At 36.5% G+C, this 25593-nt stretch overlaps 1 protein-coding gene across 3 annotated transcripts in view; it reads left to right on the top strand.

Moving 5' to 3' along the window:
* The window catches only part of LOC115223335 (acyl-CoA 6-desaturase), a 105767-nt gene extending 96928 nt beyond the window's left edge, over positions 1-8839 (top strand). For 2 of the 3 annotated variants that reach the window (XM_029793856.2, XM_029793857.2), the window contains exons 10-13: positions 1514-1611; positions 3449-3625; positions 5370-5495; positions 8675-8838. In XM_029793856.2, the coding sequence (XP_029649716.1) occupies positions 1514-1611; positions 3449-3625; positions 5370-5495; positions 8675-8735 (462 nt within the window). In that variant the 3' untranslated portion in view covers positions 8736-8838. Of the gene's footprint in view, positions 1-1513; positions 1612-3448; positions 3626-5369; positions 5496-8674 lie in introns of all 3 variants that reach the window. The other variant, XM_036512140.1, reaches the window with a different exon arrangement.
* The last annotated feature ends 16754 nt before the right edge of the window (positions 8840-25593 follow it).

The raw sequence follows: 25593 nt of genomic DNA on the forward strand, positions 1-25593 counted from the left end.
ATTGAAACTCCGACATCTGGCAGCTGACTTGGCAGACACCCATAAAATTATTAACCATCTTACAAACAATAACTCTAAGCACCTTTTCAAACTCCATCCATCTAACACCCATGGACATATTTACAAAGTCAGAAAACAGCACAGCTGCCATGACTTTAGGAAACATTTTTTCACGCTGAGAGTTGCTGAAGCATGGAACAAACTGCTGGCATCAGTTGGTAGTTGTCGGAGCACTGCATCCTTCAAAACTTCCATGCTTTCTGAGATTCTCCAACACTACACCTGATTTTCTCCCCTCCATACACACACAAGCATGTATCTGACTCATACATTGTTCACTTTCCAGACATTTGTACATTACTGCATATACTTTATACGCACTTTCTGACAAGTTATGGTGCACCTGAGCACTGTATACAATAATTTCATTATTATTATTATTATGTAACTGCTATAGAAGTCTACTGGTAAGCAGAGATAATCGTTACGCACACACATACTAGCGATTGGCAGATTGGCAGGTATTTGTCTTGCAAGTTACTTGGTGACCTTACTGGTGCAGGTAGCACATGAAAAGCACACAGTACACTCTGTAGAGTGGTTGGCATTAGGAAGTGTGCCTGGCTGTTGAAACCAAGCCAAAGCAGACAACGGACCTTGGTGTAGCCCTGTGGCTTACCACCTCCTGTCCAACTGTCCAATTCATGCCAGCATGGAAAATGGACATTAAATGATAATGATGATGATTAAGGTTTATGTCCTTTTCTGAAAGCAATGACTAACTGAGCCCACAAAGGTGCCAGTACATAGTCACTTGACTGGCTATAAATAGCAGCCAAATCTCCCTTGAGTAACACAGCCCACTACTTAACATAAATAAGAAGGATACATTAGATTATGTAATCCTACTTACATTATATCATCGTCATCATCATCATTGAAAATGTGTTTTCCATGCTGGCATTGGTTGGATGGTTTGACCAGAGCTGGTAAGGCCAGGGGTTGCACCAGGCTCCATTGTCTGTTCAGGCATGGTTTCTATGACTAGATGCCTTTTTTTAATGCCAACCACTCCACAGAATGTACTGGATGCTTTTGTTGTGGTGGATCGGTTTTCTTGAGTGCAGCCAGGTACCAGATGTCTCGGTCCTTAATATCTGAAAACAAATAGGGTGGTCACTTCTGGAGTACAGTGAAGTTGCTTGTGGGTAGTGGAAAATTCAAAGATCAGGACAGAATCCTTCTCTGGGAAAAATTGACCAGAGAAAAATTCAACTTTTCTCTGAAGAAGGACAACTGTTTGAAATGTTGGATTTTCCATTCCCCTCAGCAACTTCACGGTACTCTTTTTATCAATTTTACTGAATAATACAAGCCTTGGTGATGCAGACCAGCACCAGTCTCTGAGTCCGTTTGATCATACATGTGTGTGTGTGTGTTCTTTATAAACACATGATGTTTTAATGCAAGACGTTTTCTTAGAGATTGTAATATTCCTTTCTTTCTTTTAAAGGACCTTGCTTGGATGGCAGCCTTTTTTATAAAGATTTTCTACCTTTATACTCCCTTTCTTGGATTCTGGGGAGTGTTGGCATACTATTTTGTCGTCAGGTAAGCCTGCTTCTACTATTTCACTTGTACAAGTCTTGCTTGTCTGGTAAAATGTTGAATACTTTTCACTTAACATTGAATTCAATTTACATCAAGGACATGTTTTTAACTTAAACCCAGCCCTCCCATACACACACAAGTACACACAAAAGTCCAAACTACAGTTAAAAGGATGCTTTGGAAAGGTGTTGTTTTTGTTGGGAATGTGGTAGAACTGAATCTGAAGTTCCAGTCTTAAGCAATACAACTGTTTTAATCAAAGGTAGTACAATAACCAAAGAGGAATTATTGAAGACATGGTTATTGATAGCATAATGATGATAATGATGGAGGTGGTGGTGGTGGTGGTGACAAAGTATCAGCACCTAGCCATTGCGTTACAGAGGCTAAGGAAAGTGCTGGTAAAATGTATCCCTGCATGTATCCTGTCTACCCTTATCGGACAGGTCGTCATGATGGATATATTGGGCTTCGTATATTTGTACCCCAGTGTCACTTTGATGGCATGTGCTCCTCTCTCACATAATGATAATAATGTAAGAGAGCATCATCATCATCATCATCATAATAATAATAATAATAATAATAATTAATAATAATAATGATAATAATAATAATTATTATTATTTGTTATGTAGACACAAGTCTTAAGATTCCAGGGGAAGGGGCTCAATCATCAGTCGGTGGTTCACAGTTTTGAGTTCTACTTTTCATCCTTTTGATCACTGAGTACATAATGTGGCTCATTAGACCTTTGTTCTGGTGCCTTTTTCCTGAGTGACCATCCCCACCCCCTTGTATGCTAATCTGTCACAAGGGTACCTATTCAGAGCTGAGTGGACTGGAGTGATGTGAAATTATGTGTTTTGCTCAAGAACACATTGTACAGCTGGTCTGGAGATTGAAACCATGATGTCTTGATCATGAGTGCAACACTCTAACCACTAGGCCATGTGCCTTGACTGGTTCTTCTTTTCATTGACCCTGAAAGGATTGAAAGGCATATTTGACCTTGGTAGAATTTGAACTCAAAACGTAAGATGGAACAAGTGCTACTAAGCATTTTATCCAGCCAGTCAACAATTCTGTTAGCTTCCCACCAATGCCTGTCTCCATGACAACAACACTAATAATGCAGATATTGTTGTCTGACCAAGGAAAGGCACCTAATTTTGCTATCTCTGGTTGGCCTGCCTGACAAAAACAAAAGAACAGGTTCTGCTCCTTGTACTTCACAGCAATTGAATTTTTAGCTGAACTGGAAGGTAAGGGACTTGGGCATATTTCACTGAGCCATAAATTAGTTGTTACAACAATGCAACCATGAAGGTTTTAACAATAAGAAAGGAAAGAATTTTTAAAATCATGAATGTTGATGATGATAATGATGAGGATAATAATGATGGCATGTCCTCTTCCTTTTATCTCCCCCACCACTTCTTCCTTTTCTTTTCTGTCTGTCCCAATCTGTTCTGTCTGTCCCTATCAGGTGTCGTTTTATAAAAGAGTTTTTCGTATCTCTCTTTATTTCTATATTTCTAACTAAATATTTTGATATTAAATCTCAGAACGAGTTATAAGTTGAAGACTGGAAGGATGGCTTCCCTTTGCAAATACTGATAGGGCACAGAAAGTGTGTCTATAGCCAGCTGGAGGAGGTGTCCTCCTGGGGCTACAAACTACAGTAGCATCCACCCTTAGGGGTTAGCCAATTTTAAATGGCAAATATACGTCACAATATTTTGATTGATTTTTTTTTTTCCTGAAGTAAATCTTTTTTTGAAGTTTGTCTTCAAGATGTATCGACTAGTAATATTTTTTTCTCTTCTGTCTTCAGGTGTGTTGAAAGTCACTGGTTTACCTGGGTCAGTCAGTCTAACCATATTCCAATGGATGTAGAACATGATACAGCCCAACCCTGGCTTGCCTTGCAACTCCATGCGACCTGTGATATTGAGAAGTCATTTTTCAATGATTGGTTTACCGGACATCTTAATTTCCAAATCGAACACCAGTAATTATTATAATTTATCACTATCAGTAATTATTGATTGCAGATTCATTAGCACACTGGACAAAATGCATGGTGTTGAGCTAGCAGAATTTATAGCCTGCTGGGCAAAACGCTCAGTGGTATTTTGTCTGTCTGTATAATCTTACTCTATGCTCTGACTTGTTTCAGTCATTTGACTGTGGCCATGCTGGAGCACCGCCTTTAGTCAAGCAAATCAACCCCAGGACTTATGCTTTGTAAGCCTAGTACTTATTCTATCGGTCTCTTTTGCCAAACCACTAAGTTACGGGGACGTAAACACACCAGCATCGGTTGTCAAGTGATGTTGGGGACAAACACAGACACACAAACACATACACACACATACATATATATACATATATACGACAGGCTTCTTTCAGTTTCCGTCTACCAAATCCACTCACAAGGCTTTGGTTAGCCCAAGGCTATAGTAGAACACACTTGCCCAAGGTGCCACGCAGTGGGACTGAACCCAGAACCATGTGGTTGGTAAGCAAGCTGCTTACCACACAGCCACTCCTGTGCTTATGTTCTGTATGTTCTGTGTTTAAATGCCACTGAAGTCAACTTTACAGTTCATCTTTTTGGTGTCTATAAAGTAAATACCAGTCATGTACTGGTGTCATTCAACTTCTTCCTCTCTCTAAAAAACTGCTGGCCACTAAGCATTTTGTCTGGCATGCTAACATTTCTACCTGTTCACCACCTTGATGATCATCATCATTTAATGTTTGCTTTCCATGCTGGCATGAGTTGGACGGTTTGACATTGAGCTGGTTAACTGGGAGCTATCCAGACTCCAATTGTCTGCTTTCTGCAGCTGGATACCCTTCCTAATGCCAACCACTCAACAGTGTGCTGGGTGCCATTTTTACATGCAACTGGCACAAGTGCATTTAAGCAGAACTGGCATGAGTGCATTCCTGCAGCACCGACATGGGTGCATTCCTGCAGCACCGACATGGGTGCTTTCTATGTGGCACTGGCATCTGAAGGGACAAGCCTGTATGTGGATGACAGTGGTGTTGCTTAGCATGGTGTGTCTTACTCTTTACTCTTTTACTTGTTTCAGTCATTTGACTGTGGTCATGCTGGAGCACCGCCTTTAATCGAGCAACTCGACCCCGGGACTTATTCTTTTGTAAGCCCAGTACTTATTCTATCGGTCTCTTTTGCCGAACTGCTAAGTGACGGGGACATAAACACACCAGCATCGGTTGTCAAGCAATGCTAGGGGGACAGACACACAAACACACACACACGCATATATATATATATATATATATATTATATATATATATATATACGACGGGCTTCTTTCAGTTTCTGTCTACCAAATCCACTCACAAGGCTTTGGTCGGCCTGAGGCTATAGTAGAAAACACTTCCCCAAGGTGCCACGCAGTGGGACTGAACCTGGAACCATGTGGTTGGTAAACAAGCTACTTACCACACAGCCACTCCTGCGCCTTGATAATAATAATAATACTTTCTAATTTTGGTTCATGCCGAGTAAGTTTGAGGAGAGGTCTTTGTCGATTACATTGGCTCCAGTGTTACTTATTTTATCGACTCTCAAAAAGTGAAAAGTAAAGATGACTTTGGCTCAATTTGAACTCAGAACGCAAAACCAGAAGAAATGCCACTAAGCATTTTATTTTGTCCACTAAATCTGAAATGTAACCAAAATGCTAACATTTTTCTCATTGTTCTCTGTTTTTCAGCTTGTTTCCTACAATGCCACGGCACAATCTCTACAAGATTGCACCTTATGTGAAATCATTGTGTGAAAAACATGGTATAAGATACGAAGTAAAACCCCTGGGGAAAGCATTTGTTGATGTTGTACGGTGAGTTTTGCTCTTTCTCACCTGTATTTTTTTTTCTTCTTTTGTCAACCTGTCATTGCTGTCTTCTGTGTGTGTGTGGGTCTACTACCACCTTACTAAGATTAAATGATATACAGGTGTGTATAAGTGTTTTGTTGTGTCCTCATATAGATTGATGAAACACTTCTCATTCTTCTGACGTCCCACTACTTTCTGAAAAACGACAAGATAGCTTTTACTTCACTATAGTGATAACGAAGACACATGACTCAGTGGTTGGAGCGTCAGTCTTACAATCACGAGGTAGTGAGTTCGATTCCTGGGTCGGGCTGTGTGTTGTGTTCTTGAGCAAGACATTTTATTTTCACGCTGCTCCAGTTCACTCCGCTGTAGAAATGAGTTACGATGTCACTGGTGCCAAGCTGTATCAGCCTTTGCCTTTCCCTTGGATAACATTGGTGACATGGAGGGGTGGGGCTGGTATGCATGGGCAAACTGCTGGTCTTCCATAAAAACAACCTTGCTTAGACTTGTGCTTTTGAGGGGACTTCCTAGGTGCAATCCCATGGCCCTTCTTGACCGAAGGGGATCTTCACCTTTTACTTGTTTCATTCATTAGACTGCGGCCATGATGGGGCTCCGTCTTGAAAAATATTTTTAGTTGAATGAATCGATTTTAGTACATTAATGTTGGTCCAAACAGAAATTTGGTAACAAGGTTATTTTACCAAATTCTTCATTTTTTTCAAAATTAGTTAAAAGAAAGATACTACCAATTAGTAGAATCTTCAAATATTTAAAGAACCCGAGTTATGTACCTTGCTTCAGTAATAGCATTGAGTTACGTGCCTTTAAGGCACATAACTCAATGCTATTACCGAAGTTTATTCCTCCTCCAGTCAAGTGAAACTCATTATAAATGCATTATCTTCTTTAACCTTTTCATAGACTCATACCCTGGAGAACATAGAGTACAAGTACATAACGGCACAAATTTTTCAGTGGGGCTTTTTGGAAGGAAATTTAATTTAATGATCACTGATAATTTTAATTTTGACTTTTAGAAAAGCAGAGCTGCACTGAACAACATACTAAATACCTCAGTGCCCCTGTGATGACATTGTCTCATGTACATTTGTCCGGTATTCACTTGCTATTTATTTTAGCGACCCCTAAAAAGGTGGAAAGTAAAATCAACCTCGGCAGAATTTGAACTCAGATTGTTATGACGGACGAAATGGCACTAAGCATTTTGTCCATTAAAGTAACAGTTCTGCCAGCTCAATGCCTTAATAATAATAATAATAATAATAAAAATAATAATAATAATAATAGTAATCATCCTTTCTACTGTTGGTACAAGGCCTGAAATTTTAGGGGATGGACCTAGTCAGTTACATCGACCCTAGTACTCAACTGGTACTTATTTTATCGACCCTGAAAGGATGAAAGGTAAAGTCAGCCCTGGCGGAATTTGAGCTCACAACTTAAAGGTGAACAAAATGCTGCTAAACATTTTGCCTGGCATGCTAATGATTCTTATTACTTTATTGCCCACAAGGGGCTAAACATAGAGGGGACAAACAAGGACAGACCAAGGGATTAACCCTTTTGTTACTAACCCGGCCAAAACCGGCTCTGGCTCTGTGGTAAAATGTCTTGTTTTCATAAGTTTTGAATTAGAATATTCCACCAAATCTTAGTCACAACTTACGTTCCTAACACTAGCTTAATAATAACTAAGTTATTTTACTATATTCTTTGTTATATTTAAAACAATTGAAAGAAACACAGAGCATCTCAAAATAAATACAGTAATGAAAGGGTTAAGTCGATTACATCGATCCCAGTGCGTAAGTGCATAACTGGTACTTAATTTATCGACCCCGAAAGGATGAAAGGCAAAGTCGACCTTGGTGGAATTTGAACTCAGAACATAATGGCAGACGAAATACCGCTAAGCATTTCGCCTGGCGTGCTAACATTTCTGCCAGCTCGCCGGCTGATGCTAATGATTCTGCCAGGTCAATGATATTTCTAATATAGGCACAAGGCCATAGCTTTAGTAGGGGTGGGGGTTGGTTGACTCCTGTGCTTGACTGGTGCTTTATTTTCTTGATCCTGAAGAAGGCAACTCAAGTTGGTCGTGGGAAGGATTTGAAACCGGAATGTAAAGCAGTGCAGCAAAGACTGCAAAGCATTTCTTCTGATGTAGAAACGATTCATGTCAAAACACTGCTTTTAATAATAACTACAATAATAATGGTTTCAAATTTTGGTACCAGTCCAGCACTTTTGAGGGTGGCAAGAGATGCCATGAGAGTGAAACACAGCCAACTCATAGAAGAATGGAAAGCTACTACATATACAGTAATACCTCGACTGTTATGTTCCAAAATCCCCTGCGATAGGTAAAAATCCATGAAGTATAAACTACTGTATTTTTTAAAAATTATTTTTATAATTTATATATATTACCGAGATGTACTTGCATAGCAAGTGACTTGATCTGAGATCATGTGCTGGAACGAAAACAATTGCAGTGTGGAAGGTGTTTATAAACCATTTAAGAAACACACAAAAACTGTTAGATTCCCTTCAACATTTAAATTGAATTTGCTAAGATATTTTCGGCACTTTGAGACCGTGACCTGATCACTGACAAAATTCCTTGCTGCATTTATATTTATTTTATTATAAATGCAAAGCAACACCATGGAGGAATTGACGTAAGCTTAAATAATAAACTGTGATATGGCAAGGGATTACTGCACTTGTCCTTGAGGTGGGTTGAGCAGGATCTGACCAATGAGTTTGCCACAACCCTAATGAATGTTGACCATATACGGTGGTCAGCCACAGTCAAGGCTGCAGTGGAATGTAGACACTGTGGCCATAGTTGCCATTTGCTGAAGTGTAGAGTTCAAGTTTGGAAGTTTCAGTGGGATTAGAAGTTCACATGTGGTTCCTTATCACATGTATACAAACTTTGGGGATAATGTAATGGAAAAGTTGATGTAAAAATGATTGCAACGATACATATATATAATACATATATATATATATATACGCACATATATATATATGTATATAAATATATATACATGTTTATCTGTTGGTGGTGCATGTGTGTGTATATGAATACATATATATATATATTTTTTATTGTATTCTATTTTTTATTTTAATTGTTATTTCAGGACCTTGAAACATTCCGGAGAGATCTGGTATGCAGCATATCAAGCACATCATATGTTATAGAAAATATCCATATTCATAAATATATATATGTATACATGTGTGTGTGTATATATATATATATATATATATATATATATACATATACATATATTTATATGCATGCATATTTGTATGTGTATATATATATATATATATATACATACATTCATATATATATACATACATTCATATATATATATACATATATATCTATACATATATAAAGGGAGAACATAAAACAGCAAAAGTGAACAAGACATTGAAAAAAGACGAAGAAACAATGTAAAGGAAAGATATATATATATATATATATATATATATGCATATATATATATATATGCATAATATATATATATGCATACATATATATATATTATATACATATATATATATGCATATATATATATATATACATATATATATATATATATGCATATATATATATACATATATATATATATGCATATATATATACATATATATATATATGCATATATATATACATATATATATATATATGCATATATATATATATATATGCATATATATATACATATATATATATATGCAATATATATATACATATATACATATACATATATATATATATATGCACACACAAACATATATATGTAAACATCAATATAATGAAACAGCGAAACCAAAAGAAGTTCGGGGAGGGGGAGGGGAAAGAAGACTTGAAACTCCAAGAGAAATCCCAAGGACCCAGAATAACAACCATAATCTTCAAGATTACTGCTGCCATGGGACATAGAAAGCAATTCGTCTTTGAGTGTTTTTTTTTTTTTTGTTTGTGTTTCTTCTTTTTTTTAAACAGCAGTCATTATTGTTATTATTATTATTATTATTATTATGCAAAGGGGCAAGCTGAAAGAATCGTTGGCATGGTGGGCAAAATGCTTAGCGGCATTTCGTCCATCTTTACATTCTGGGTTCAAGTTCCAATGGGGTTCGCTTTATCTTTTCATCTTTTGGGGTCGATAAAATAAGTACCAGTTGAATACTGGGGATCGATGTAATCGACTTGCCCCTATGCCGAAATTGCTGGCCTTGTGCCAAAATTGGAAATCATCTTGATCATCATCTTTATATTATTATTATTTATTATTATTATTATTATTATTAAGTCAGCAAGCTGGCAGACTCGTTAGCATGCTGGACAAAATGCTTAGCACCATTTTGTTTGTCTTTATGTTTTGAGTTCAAATTCCACCAAGGTTGACTTTGCCTTTCATCCTTTCAGGGTTGATAAAACAAGTACCAGTTGAACACTGGGGGTCGATGTAATCGACTAGTACCCTCCCCCGAAATTACCGGCCTTGTGCCTATAGTAGAAATAAATATTATTGTGGATGACCGGCAGAATTGTTAGAGTGTCATAAACTAAGAAAATAGAAAAAAAAGCCTTGCGGTATTTCTTTTGATATTTTATGGCCAGAGTTCAAATCTCACTGAGGTCAGCTTTGCCTTTCTTCCTCTTGGGGATCATTAAAATAACGTACCAGTGAAGAACTGGGGTCCCTTTCTTCAAAATTGCTGGCCTTGTGCCTAAATTGGAAGTAATTTTTGTTATCAATCAGCAAGACCACTAGAGCATCAGATTAAGTACTTGGCAGTATTTTTCTCTGACTTTTTATGTTCTGAGTTCAAATCTGCCCCAGGACAACTTTCACTTTCATTTCTCTGGGGTTGAAAAAGAAAAAAATACCAGCCAACTACTTGGGCCAATGATATCAACTAGCACCCCCCCACCTTCTCCCATCAAAATGGTTGGCCTTGTCCCTATGTTAGAATGCTTAGTGGCATTTCATCTATCTTTACATTCTGAGTTCAAATTCTGCTGCGGTTGACTCTGCCTTTCAGGTTTGATTATATAGATACCAGTTAAACACTGTGGGGTCAGGGTAATTCGCTTACCCCTCCCCCAAAAATTTTAGGCCTTGTGCTTTTAGTACAAAGGATTACAAGGTGGTGAGCTGGCAGAATCATTCCCACACTGGTCAAAATGTTTAGCAATATTTATCTGGTCTTTGGTCTTTATGTTCTGAATCCAAATTCTGGCAAGGTTGATTTTTACCTTTCATTCTTTTGGGTTTGTCAAAAAAAAAAAAAATACCAGCTGAGCAATGGGGGTTGACAAAATAAATATCAGTTAAGGAATGGGAGTGGGGGTTGATGTTATCATCTAGCGCCTTTCCCAAAATTTCAGGCCCTGTACCTATTGTACAAAGAATTCTTCTTCTTATTATTGTTATTATTATTATTATTATTATTATTATTATTATTATGGCAGAATCATTAGAGTGTTGGACGAAATGCTAAGTGGCATTTCTTCCAGCCCTTTACATTCTGAGTTCAAATCCTGCCAGGGTCATCTCTGCTTTTCATCCTTTTCAAGGTCAGTAAAAATAAAGTTCCAGTCACGTACTGGGGTCGATGGTATTGACTAAACCCCCTTCCCTTTCAAGGTTGCTGACCTTTTGCCAAAATGAGAAACAATTGTAACAATGGTGGTAGATGGGCAGAATTGGTGAGAGTATCAAACAAAATGTGTTTGTGGTATTTAATGACATCTGTTGGCATGTTTTGAGTTCAAATCCTGCTGAGGGAGTGATAGAATTTAAGTACGGTTCAAGTCCTGGGATTAATATAATTGACTTTACCCCCACCACATACAACACACCTCTAAATATACATTTTTGGCCTTGATTTATGTAAGAAGTTATTATTATTATTATTATTATTATTATTATTATTGTTATTAATTGACAGAATTGTTCTGTGCCGGAAAAAATGCTTAGCATTTCTTTCGACTCTATGTCCTGGGTTCAAACGCCACCAGGGTCCACTTTGCCTTTCATCCTTTCTGGGTCGATAAATTAAGTACCAGTTGAATACTGGGGTCAATGAAATTGACTTATCCTCTCCCCCAATCTTCCTGGCCGTGTGTTAAAATTTGAAATCATCATTATCATCATCATCATCATCATCATCATCATTATTATTATTATTATTATTATTATTATTGAGACCCTGAGCTAGCAGATTTGTTAAAGCACTAGAAAAATGCTTTGCAGTATTTTTTTTTTCTGGATTGTCATGTTCTGATTTCATCCCTCTGGGGTCAGTAAATAGCATTACCAGTTAAATATATCAACCAAACCCCCTTCTCCAAATTTCTGGCCTTATGCTTTAGTAGAAAGGATTATTATTATTATTATTATTATTATTATTATTATTATTATTATTATTATTATTATTTTATTATTTTATTATTATTTTATTATTATTTTATTATTATTATTATTATTATTATTATTATTATTATTAAGGCAGTGAGCTGGGAGAGTCGTTACCATACCAAACAAAATGCTTAGTTGCATTTCATCTGGCTCTTTATGTTGTGGGTTCAAACCCCGCTGAGGTCGACTTTGCCTTTTATCCTTCCAGCATCAATAAAACAAGTACCAGTCAAGTACTGGGGATCGATGTGATTGGTTTCCCCCTCCCCACAAAAATCCAGGCCTTGTGCCGATAGTAGAAAGGATTATTATTATTATTACTAAGGTGGCTAGCTGGTAGAATTGTTACCATATTAGACAAAACTGCAACATTTCTTCCCATTCTTTATGTTGTGAGTTCAAATCCTGCTGAGGTCAACTTTGCATTTCATGCTTTTGGAGCTGGTAAAATGTGTACCAGTTGTGCACTGGGGTCAATGTATTGAAAGGCTCCCTCCCCACAAAATTTATTTGAGGCCTTGTGCCTATAATTTAATGGATTATTATTTATCTGGTATGACATATTGGCAAACTGTCTCACTTAGAGCTGTCTCCATTGTATTATACATATTTTGAGTTCATGTCTCTCGGGGTTGGGGGGGGGTGATGGGGGAGGTCGACTTTGTGGCCATGACAGAATGATTAACCAGTTATATATTGCAGGAAGAAGGGTGGGTTGGGTGGTGGTGTAAACAGTTAATGTAACTAATTTTATGTAAAATGCAAATACACATTGCTACTACTACCACCACCACTACTACTACTACTACTACTACTACTGAAGACTGATGGATTGGCAAAATTGGTAGGGCATTGCCCTCCGCCTCTCTTGTGTATTTAGTTACATACTTTTGCATTCTGTCTTCATATCTATCTGGTCAAATTGGCCTTTCATCCATCGGGTGGGGGTCAGTCAAATAAGTACAGCGCAAGTCCTGGGTCAAAGTAACTGATGATTGTTTACCCTCAAACTTTTGTCACTGTACCTCTGGTGGAATCAATTAGTATTATCATTATTATGAAGGTCGTTAGCACATGAGGCATTTGTCTATCCTTATGTTCTGAGTTCAAATTCCACCAAGGTCGACTTTGCTTTTCATCCTTTTGGGGTTGTTAAATTAAGTATCAATTGAACAATGGGGTCAATGTTGTTGACTAGTTCCCACTGCTCAAATTCCAGGCCTTGTGCCTTTAGTAGAAAGGATTATTATTATTATTTATAAGATATCCAGCTTAGTGGCACTGACTGTAAAGTGCTCAGCCAGGCTGCTTTGCAGTGTATTTGGTTTCATTTCCCCCTTTTTCTGGGTCCAAAAGTCTTGCCAAGGTTGACTTTTACCCCCTTTTGCCTTTGTCTTCATGGAAGGAGTAAGGGGTTAAGAGCAGGGTTTGTCCAAGACTTGATTAAAATAAATACCAGTAATGTACTGAGGTTGATTCAATTAACTACTATACACAGAAGCACACCCTGTCTCCCTTAACATAACATATGGCCTCATTTTGAAGTTACAAATACACACACACACACAGTCACCCTATTTCATTCCATCATGGCTACCTCTGATGAGTGCAAGGTTACATAATCGGACCATTACCTAACATTCTGTTGAACTCCTAGTGTGAAACCGATTGGTAAGGTCAGTTGTAATGGATATATAATACTGTACATTTCAGTTAATATATGTATGTGTATATATATGCATATTTATATATGTGTGTATATATATATATGTGTGTGTGTATATATATATATGTATATGCATATATATATATATATATGTGTGTATATATATATATACACACACACATACACAGGAAATCAACCATGCTGTATTTTCTAACTAATTATATATATGGTTATTTTCACATAAGCATACAGTCTTAATATGTGGTCTCATGCCAAAGTTAGAAATATTTATATATATATTTGGTTATTTTATATCTTCCTCTTCTTCCTCCTGTCACTTATTTTACATCAACCCTCATCCTAACAATGAATATTTTTTTTAAGGTTCCTCTCCTAAAAAGAAAAAGAATGATTAAATAATATAAAATAAATAACAAGAAAATAGTGAAAAGTCTCTAAAATGAGAAAAGTAATATAATTCTAATAATGATTCTATACTGATAAAAGGAAAAAATTATATCACACACACACTATATATATATATATATTGTACAAGTGCTTATTTTATTTGATATTGAATTTTATATTTTTTCTTGTATATCTGTGTGTATGTTAATGAAGATACATGGTACCTTATTTTTCATCGAAAAGTTCTCTCACTGACGGCAGACTACCATGCTTTCTATTTTACTACTACTACTAGACTGTGTATGACAGGTGTTTTAGAACGGAGAATTAAATATTGAATCTGGTACATTCCTAAGGTGAGATGACTCTGTCACTCAAAGCTTTTTCTTTATAGATCAAGGGAGGTCATTTTTATTTACTGACGATGCTAATCTCCGTTCTCAAATTTAAAAACTAGAAATATAAATGTGACCATCTGTTTAATGAAGAGACAATTTGTTATTACTGTTAGCAGGATGGTAAGAGTGCGTGGCCTTGTAGTTAGGGTGTTGCACTCACAAATACAAGTTCACAGTTTCAGTTCCAGGACTGGACTGTGCATTATGTTCTTGAGCAAATGACCTCATCGGAAACATATGTCATGGAAACAGGCTAAGGCTTAGGCTTTACGAGCTTTAGGGCTCATGACAAACCTACATTCTGGGTCTTTCATTGAGGGGACTATCAGGCAGTGGCCCTTTTTATGATCGGATAAAATGCTTGGTGATATCTGTTCCCAGTTCTTGGAGGTGGTGAGCTGGCAGAATCTTCAGCACAACAGGCAAAATGCTTAGTGGCATTTTGTTCTGAGTTCAAATTCCACTGAGGTCGATTTTGCTTTTCTTCCTTTCAGGGTTATTAAAAGTACCAGTTGAACACCCGGGGCTGGGGGTCATATCTGCTCCCACGAAATTGGTGGCCTTGTCCCCAAATTTGAAAATAAATATTCCAATTCTTTAAGACAGCGAGCTGACAGAATTGTTAGCCTGCAGTGCAAAATGCTTGGTGGCATTTCGTGAATCTTCACGTTCTGAGGCCAACTTTGACTTTCATCCCTTTCTGGATTGATAGAATAAGTACCAGTGGAGTACTGGGGTTTGATGTAATTGACTTACCTGCTGCCCCCCCAAATTGCTGGCCTTTATATGAAACCAATATTTATTCCAGCTCTTTAGGGTCTGAGCTCAAATTTCACCCTCCCTCTTTCTCTCTGGTGGGGTAGATAGAATAAAGTACCATTCAAAACTGGGGGTTGATATAACTGAATATAGTCCAGTTTTTTTCTCGTAAGGATGTGGGGCTGTGAAGACTGAAAATAGGGGACAGACAAATTGCTATGTTTAACCTAATTTAAGAAGGTTTTAAAGTTTATAAACTTGTCTAACACTGTGACAAAGAAGAAGAACTATATAAATACAAACTCTATTTTGTTTTCTCATTAAGAAGGGAGTAGGCTTGTGCCTAAAAGATTTCAGTGTTATTTTTCATGGGCTGGTGTTGGTTAACTTGAGGAGCATGACTGCAGCCCTTCCCATCAAAATTTGTGGCCTTATATCTATGTTAGAAATTATTTTTTAAGGCAATAGACTGGTTAAATAAGTTGAGCAGTAGAAGAGATCATTCTAAGGTTGATTTCACCGTTAATGTTTCAGGGTTCAGTTGAATGATGTAGCAGTCAGGTTTGTACAGCAGAGCTGTATACAATCAACTACTCACCTCCTACTAGATCTGAAGCCTTGTGCTTAAATAAGAATATATAGTAGTGGTAACAGATCGGTGAGGGAGGCTTCTATGTCGGTGTTTGACATGCTAGAAATAGCAGCCAAATCTTTATACCCATTTTGAAAACGTTAAAAAAAAAACACTGAATGACATAGTCCCTGAATACACCACCTGAAAAAATTACAGAATGATCATGGCTAGAATGTCATCCATCATAAATCTACTACTACTCATTTGGAGCTTGCCTATGGCTAAACAACGAGATAAATACCCGGTGAACCTTGTTCACAACTCAGTTTTCCTATCCCAGTTGAAGCTAATTCACTTCACTTAAAATACTAATGCCAATGAGGAAGGCAATTTCACTACCCACATCCCTTATAATAAATATATATATATTACTGCCCTTGTCCTGAGTAAAACCATCACCTATAGAATGTAGTATATTTTTTTCCTGTGATCATTGCAGAATTATATAACTTTATTTTTGGACCTCATCATCTTCCCCATCTCTTCTTGTTACCTCAGTCTCTCCTTCTCTCTCTCTCTCTCTTCCACACTGGCTCACTCTATCTCTCCCCTTCTCTCACTATGTGTTTTGCTCTGTCTCTATAAACATATATATATAAATGTATACATAGATGTATGTATGTATATATATATATATACATATATATGTGTATAAACATATATATTTATGTATATATATATATAAATGTATACATACATATATGTATATATATACATGTATGTATGTATATATATATATATATATATATATACACATGTATGGGTGTATATACATATATGGATATATATATATATATATATATAAACGTGTACATATATGTATGTATATATATATACATATATGTGTGTATGTATATATATATATGTATACATATATATATGTGTGTGTGTGTATATATATATATATATATATATATACACACACACACATACACCCAACTTTTTATTAATTTTCTTACTTTGTAAACTATTTTTTCTTTAACAATTACAAACTTCAATTTCTCTTGTTTTAATATAATTTATTAAAAAGAAATATTTTCTGTCATTTTTATATTTACTTTTCCTGCATTTCAAATTCAACTTTTTATTTCCATTAGACATTTGCACCCAATTATGCATGCAGTAACACCCACCCATGCACACACACACATGCTGCTTCCACATACACAGGTATGTAGAAGTAACACCTATTATCAGAAATTTTCATGCATGATGTGATTTATCTAATGTAGGAAGTCTTTAATGTTCAGATATTACAACAGGTGAGCTTTCGACCTAGGTATAACATCAACGTATCACAAGGTTTTTTTTACATCAGGGAGGATTTTTAGCTCAGCTGTCTTACCTCAAATGGCTTGTGTGAGCTTCGTGTTGTTTACTGTAACGAGCTTGACCAACCACTGTAACTATTTTGCCAAAGAGATGAAAATTTGAATTAACAGCTTAAAGGAATTAAGTTCAGATCTGAAGATTAAGATTCAGTCTTTCTATTGTGATCATGCTATTTCAGTAATCTACATGCTTCAGCTAAACAAATTAGGAAACTGTGTGTGTGTCTATATATATACATATATATATACATATATATATATATATATATATATATTATATATATATATATATATATATATTAGATATATATATATATTAGATATAGATATAGCAGAGGTTGACTTTGCCTTTCATCCTTTTGGGATTGGTATAAATTAAGAACCATTTAAGCACTGTGCTTGAAGTGATTTACTTACTCTCCCTTAAAATTGCTGGCCTTGTGCCAAAATTTGAAATCATTATCATTATCATCATCATCGTTATTATTAGGTCAGTGGATAATGAGAATTGTGTTGGGAGAAAATGCCTAGCTGTATTTGTACTGTCTTTTTTTTACATTCCAAGTTCAAATCCCACTCAGATGAATTTTGCCTTTCATCCTTTTGGGGGTCTATAAAATAAAGTACCAGTCAAATACTGTAGTTGATGGTATCGACTGACACCCTCTCCCGACTTCCCTGAAAATTGCTGGCCTTATCATTTCTATCCTTTCAGGGTTAATAAAATAAATAGTTGTTGAACATTGGGGTTGATGTTAACGACTCACTTCCTCCCCTTGTGCCACAATTAGAAAGAAATTTCATTATTATTATTAAGGCCAGTAAGGTGCCAAGCTGACAGTATTTTGTCCATCTTCAATGCTCTGAGTTCAAATTCTGCTGAGGTCAACTTTGCTTTTCATCCTTTCAGGGTCGATAAAATAAGTACCAGTTGAGCACTGGGGCCAATGTAATAGACTCCCCTCACCTGCTGGCTCCGGAATTGCTGGCCTTGTGCTAAAATTTGAAATCTTCATTATTAAGGCCAGTGGATAGACAGAACTGGTTGAACGTTGGACAGAGCACCTTGCCAAATTTGTCCTGGCTTTTTACTTTTTCAGATCTGATCCTACTGAGGTCAATTTTGCCTTTTCTTCTTTCCGAGGTTGAAAAAATAAAGTACCTGTCATGTGGTGGGGTTGGTTTAATCTACTTGGCCCTCCTCTGCCCAAATTCTTGGCCTTGTGCCTATGTCAGAAGTTTACCATTATTTTCATTACCAAAGACAATGGAGTGAAACAGTCTGTGTATTTATAGTATATTAATTCCTGTTTTCTCTAAATTCTGGGTTTGTAGATTGGTGTTGGGATCATATTTTTGCCTTTTTTTTTTTTTTTCATCTTTTCTTTGTAGGTTTCATGAAATTAAATCTTAAGCATGTATTGGAGGTAACTTGTCCAACTCTCACGTCTCTCTGCCTAGAGAATAGGGAGGGTGTGTTAATTCCATCTAAAACTATATACCACCACCACCACCATTGCCGCCACCACCATCTCTGCCTCCCCCTCTTCCTCCTCCTCCTTACAAATATGTGGCCTCTTTGTGGCACTGTTGTCAGAAATCATTTTTATTGTCATTATTATTATTATCATCACCTTCATTGTCATTGCTCTTTCTTATCTATTTATTTTCATTGTTTTTTTTTTTTTGTTGTTGTTTTGTTTTCCAATTTATCTTCATCTCTGATGTGAAAAGAAAAAAATAATCAGAACAAAAAAAAACAAACCAAAACAAGATGAATGCTTCATGGAAGGATTTCTATGAGTTACTAGAATATTTTATGAAACTTCTCACTAAGTTTGGAAAGACGAAACCATTTCTTGCTCAATGTATTAGTTTGAAAGTCTTTGAAAATCAGCTTCATCCCTCACCATATCTCTTTATTCCAAGTTACAAGCAACAATTGATACCAGGAATATAAATAAAATGTCTAGGCCTACTGATTGGGTACAAACCTCTAATTACACGACAGACTGCCTACCTGCTAAACACTCTTCTCAAATCAAATGCTATAAATCTATTTTTTTCCTGCTATTTTTAAATTGGCATTTATTTTTTTAATCAATCTCCACACATCAGTCTCTTAGTGCTAGCCAGGTAGGTTATGCTACAAAAGTCCAACATAACAAGGTATCCCACCTTGGTCGAACATTTGCGGCGAAAAATAACCGAAATTAACCTCATTAACTCAAATACTGATTCACTGCAAAGATTTGAAATAATCAATTTGAGACAAAGGAAGAGTAACAGTTCCCATCACTGGTTCTCGAGTCGTGTATTTATCACTTGCCAACTGTCAGCATTAACAATTACTCTACAGATGTGCTTGCCCTGCCATCACCTTTAAAATTAGATTCTATAATCAACTACAAAATTGTGTACAAAGCAGCTGCAAGATAGGCTAAATACATAACTGTCCTGAAAATAATACAAGATGAAACTGAAGCTATGTAATTGTACAAGAAAATAGTACGTACATATGCAATTTCAGTGAAATCTCTGACTAATTTCTATATTAATATGTATTTTATTCTATAAATTTGCTAGTACAGAATGTATTTATGTATGGGTCATCTATTTTTCGATTGTTTTTTTTTTAACTTCATTACATTGGATTCATTAACGTGTTCATTAATTAACCCAGATAATTTCATTTCATTCTATATTTTTTGATTTATGATATCATATCCATGGTCCCAAGTCATCCTGGAGGGGCAGTCAGCTGTTGTGCGTTTTATTTTATTTTTGTAAATTCACAGATTTGTATATTATTGGAGAAATAGTTTATTTTACACCCGAATAATCTGCCTAACCTACTTTCGTTGGGAAGCAGAAGTAGGAGTGGTGTGCCTGCGTTTGTTAGCCATGCCAAATTATGAAAAATATATATTTCACTAGACATTTTGTAATTCTTGATTATTTTGGAAATTTAAATGTAAAACGGCAAGCATATTCTTGTTGGAAGTATAGTTATGGAAGTGCTAGGTTATACCTAAGATAAAATAAAGTAGATGATTATTATACGATTTATTAGCTGAAATATATTCATATATATATGTGTGTGTGTATGTTTGTGTATATATATATACAAACAACACATATATACACACAATTATATGCACACATCATAAGAATTTGAAAACTTTGAGAGGTGTGAAATAATTTGTTATTAACAGCAGAACTTGAAGTAGATAATGCTATGAATCAGAGCATGTAAATATTGGGTTAAAAAAAAATCTTAGGACAGAAAAAGCTTTCAGTTTTTTTCTCTCCAAAGGTTTTTTTAATGCAACGTTTACCTATTATTCCTAGTATTACCTACTTTGAGTTCCATTGTTAAAGACAGTATGCATAATACAAGCACACACACACATATACAAAGAGAGAGTTTTTTGATGTGATGAGGAGCAGACAGAGCACAATACATACTGAGTGTATTGAGATTTGTACACATGGACTGTGTAGTGAATTGTTCATGTGTTCAACTTAACAACATCCATGATGTTAGTGGGTATCCAAATCTTTGTAAGAACATGGGTAAATTTTCCTGGGGTACCTTCTGTATGAGGAACATATAGTTAAGTGTGTATGTGGATGGTAATATACTTAATAGTATGACCCTACCCGCCACCAAAAAACAACAACAAAGAAACCACTCTGATCAAAATTACACCTGTAATAAAGAGAAGAAAAACATTAGTGTTAGCGATAATTTTTGTTATAATGGCAAGGGAGGGAACTCTGACATCCAAATTGATAAATTGTTGATGGGGGGTATCTGTAATTAGTTTGTTATTTCACATTCCTGTCAAAAGAAAGATCCATATATATTATAATTTTATTGACCGCTACAACGACAGACAAACTATTCATCTCAGACATTCCATTATAAATTTCTATTTTTGGTGGCAACTTCAGCATTTCACTTCATGTTAATCTTTACAACATCAACCTGCATGAGACTGCTTCTGTTAAAGTTTTCAGATTTTAAATTTAAATCTTAAGATTATTTATTACACTTCATGATTATATAACAAAGGAAATTCAGAGTTCAATGACTGTGTAATATTTAATTCATATTATGAAGTTGAAAGTTTATTTCTCTAAAGGCGCATGGCTTAGTGGTTTGGTTCACAATTGTGAAGTTGTGAGTTCAATTCCCAGTGGTGTGTTATGTCCTTGAGCAAGACCCTTTATTTCACATTGCTTCAGTTTACTCAGCTAGCAAAAATGAGTAGTACCTATATTTCAAAGGGCCAACCTTGTAACATTCTGTGTCATGCTGAATCTCCCTGAGAACTACTTTAAGAGTACACGTGTCTGTGGAGTACTCAGCCACTTGCACTTTATTTTCATGAGCAGGCTGTTCCATTGATTGAATCAATTAGAACCCTCGTTGTCATAACCAACAGAGTGCCAGTTATTTCTCTAAACCTCTTCATAATTCTTGATTATTTTGGAAACATGGTTATGAAAGTGTTAGTTTAAACCCTATAGCTAAGATAAATGTTTATAGAACCTGGTTTATTAATTGATATATATATGTATGTATATATATATATATATATAAAAATCCTAGAATTTTTTCATGAAACCCTGGAGTTCCTGGAGAAGCACTGCTCTTGTTTTCTCTCAGTTTATCTGCTCTGCCCTTCTAAATAATCTGTAGTGAAACCACCACCGGTGTTTAACCATTCTGAATCTGATCAGAACTCTGTCTGCTCTGCTCCTATTAACGAAATCACTCCAAGTGTTTAAAAGTTTCAAATATGTCATCAAAATGCTGGAGAAAATAAGCTTAGATTAGATTAGATGTGGGGATCAAATTGAATAAATGGCCAGTGCTGTTGGCGCTGAGATGATTTTTCCCCACCGATTTAATGCAGTGATTGATGATTGGTGCTCTTATCCCCAATATACCCTTTTCTCACACCTGGAAGGAATAATTTATTCCAGGTAGACTGAGCAAGATTGAAAGAGATTAGTGCCTTGTTTCAATACACCACCACAGCGCTAATGTTGGGTTTAGAAACTCCCAGACTCTCAGCTGAAATGCTGACCCATTTCACTCCCTCAGTCATCGGGAACTTTCTAGCTGGTTGGGTTGGCCTTCTTTTCTGGTTTCTAAGTCCTATATTCTGTATTTGTGAGAGAGAAAAATCTGCAAATCTTTCAATTTGTAAATTCTGCATTTTGCTATAGAGCAGCTGATGGCTTATTAATATACAAACTCTGCAGTTCAATCAAAATGTCAGCTAATTAACTATGGAAAGACTGTTTTGTCACATTCATACAAATTCTACAGCTTTGGTATGGAAAGACTATCAATAACATGTGGGGGGTGGGGGACTAAAAAAAAAATTCTGTTGGTCTTTGAGATATAAATTCTGCAATTTAGTTATGAGGAGTGTAGAAATAGACTGTGGAAGGTTTGATCCACAGGTATGAAAAACCAGCAGTTCTTTTGCAGATCTAAAATTTGAACTGATCAACTCGACCCAAAAAGCTATTATTTTTTTCAGTGCAGCAGCTACAACAATAACAACAACAACAGCAACTAAAACTAATAACAAGAGAATCATATCTTTGAGCAAGTATTTGTTTTGTCTTAAGACCGACTTTCACGAGAGGCTGAAAATTGTACAGTAACATGGCAAATCTTACAAGCAGCATTCATCATTCTGCGACTTGTTATATTTCACCAAGTAACACACACACACACATACACATACATATGTGCACATACATACACCACATACACACATATATGCACATACATACCACTTGTGTGTATATGTGTGTACACACGTTGTGTTAATGTAACTTCTGTTGCATTTCTGCTTGTGTCTGACTTTTAACTAGCTGCATTGACTGTTTCTCACTTATCCATCTCTCCCTCTCTCACACATTCTACTCCTCTCTCTTTCCCTCTCACATTCTGTCTATCTCTTTCTACCCCTCTCTGTCATATTCTATTCTTTTCTCTTTCCCTCTCTCACATTCTATTCCTTTTTATCTCTCTTTCTCTCTCTCACACATTCTATTCCTTTCTTTTTATCTCTCTTTCTCTCTCTCTCTCTCTCATTCTATTCCTCATCATTCTTTTTCCCTCCCATACTCTCCATCCCTCTCTCTCACATTCTGTTCCTTTCTCTTTCCCTCTCTCACATTCTATTCCTCTCTTTTTATCTCTCTTTCTCTCTCTCTCTCTCATTCTATTCATCATTATCTCTTCCCCCCTCATACTTTCTATCCCTCTCTTTCTCTCCCCCTCTCATGTTCTATTCCTCTCTCTTTACCTCTCCCCTTTCTCTCCCTCATTCTTCACCATTTTCTAATCTCCCTCCCTTTATCCTCTCCCTTCTCTTAGCCAATTACCTCCCCCCCCCGTTCTCTTACCTTTAATCCAATCTGTTACTCTTCATTTAATCCATCTCACACCCTCACCTATTCCTCTATCACTGTCTATATACAAATTCCTCTTAAGCCCTTCTATTCTCCTCATCTGCCTTCCAAACACCCATTTCACTTTTACCCCTCTCCCCCCACCCCCACTTAATCCTTACACTCAGACTTGTCACTTTGAGTTCTTATTCGAAGTGACCCCGACCATGTTCGTTCGATGAACTTGTCACTCCCCTGAATCGATATATCTCTCCATCCAGCCATCATCTGTCTGTCTGTCTGTCTGTCTTCCCATTTCTTTCTTTCTTGCAACCTCTCTCTATTTCTCTCTTTCATTCTCCTTGCTTTATAACTTACTCTCTCTCTGTTCACCCTCCCCTTTTTCATTACCCATGCAATCTTCCTCTCTCCTTATAACTCCCTCTCTGTCTATCTCTCTCACCCTCTCTCCCATCACCTACACAATCTTTCTCTCATTTCACTCCCTCTCCATCTCTATCACTAGTTGCAGCTTTTCTCTCACTATATTGTATACTGAATAAAGTTGACTGTATTGAACAACTACATTCATTTATTGCTTCATTTATTTGCTAATTAATTAATTATTCAATATTGTTGAATCCCATGTTTAATCAATTCATTGCTTTTGTTTAATTGTCCGGTTGTTGCTTCCTCTTCCATCAGTTGTTTTCTATCACAGGAGATATATATATATCTACATACATCTGTGTACATTTATGTATATGTATGTGTGTGTATAATACATATATTTATATACAGGACATTGTTGACCTACAACCTCTCCGACTACGACCAATCGACTTTACTATGATTGGCATGCCAGCTCCCGGCAGCAATAATAAATAGTCCAGTTGAAGTCTAATGGGTTTAATTTCTTAGAAATTAACCCATCTACGGATGATGTCAGCTAACAAATGCTTCCCCTAGGCTCAGTTATCGATCGCCTCTGTGTTGGATGACTATCCTGTTGTGGAGACATCAAGACAATCTTGTACTTGTTTATAAGGCAACTGCTTGAGACTCCCAGATTTTTTACTAACACCAGTTTAATACAGAATGCTGTGAATGACTTTTATCTGAGAATGTACCTGAAGAATGTAAAAATATAAAACAAAGCTATATAGGCCGATTTATGACCAAATCGACTTACGACCAGTCAGTCGGAACCCCTTGTGGTCGTAAGTTGACAACAACCTGTATATATATATTTATATACACACACCATGCCTGTGCTCCACACAACCATTCCTGCGCCTCCACCTATATGTATACATATTCTTAGTGGCACTCTGTCATGACGACGAGGGTTCCAGTTGATCCAATCAACAGAACAGCCTGCTCATGAAATGAGCGTGTAAGTGGCTGAGAACTCCACAGACACATGTACCCTTAACGTAGTTCTCAGGGAGATTCAGCATGACACAGAATGTTACAAGGCTGGCCCCTTTTGAATTACAGATACTTCTCATTTTTGCCAGACGAGTAGACTGGAGCAATGTGAAATAGCGTCTTGCTCGATGGCACAACGAGCTGCCAGGACTCAAAATTGCGACTCTATGATGGTAAGCCGATTACCCTACCCTCTAATTCATGTGTGTTCACATGCATTAAATGTAGAAGCAGTGACGAGTAACAATTCTCTCTACCTGATGTAGCCATGTATCTCCTCAGCAGCAACACATCTAGTTCTGTCCCTCAATACTAATGCCCACACTCTGTTTAGGGGTCTTTGTCTTGCAAGTTAATTGGTGTCCTCACTGCTGTTGGTGCCACATGAAAAAGATCCCCCTTTCAGTCCTCACACTGTAGAGTGCCAAAGCAGACAGAAGATCTTGGTGCGTTCTTCTGGTTTGTCAGCTCCTGTCAAAACACCAAAGCTATGTCAGCCTGGAAAACAGAATGTTTGATGATAATGGTGATGGGATGTGTGTGACACAGCATCAAACATGCATACT

The sequence above is a fragment of the Octopus sinensis genome, linkage group LG22, assembly GCF_006345805.1.
Source record: "Octopus sinensis linkage group LG22, ASM634580v1, whole genome shotgun sequence".
NCBI lineage: Eukaryota > Metazoa > Mollusca > Cephalopoda > Octopoda > Octopodidae > Octopus > Octopus sinensis.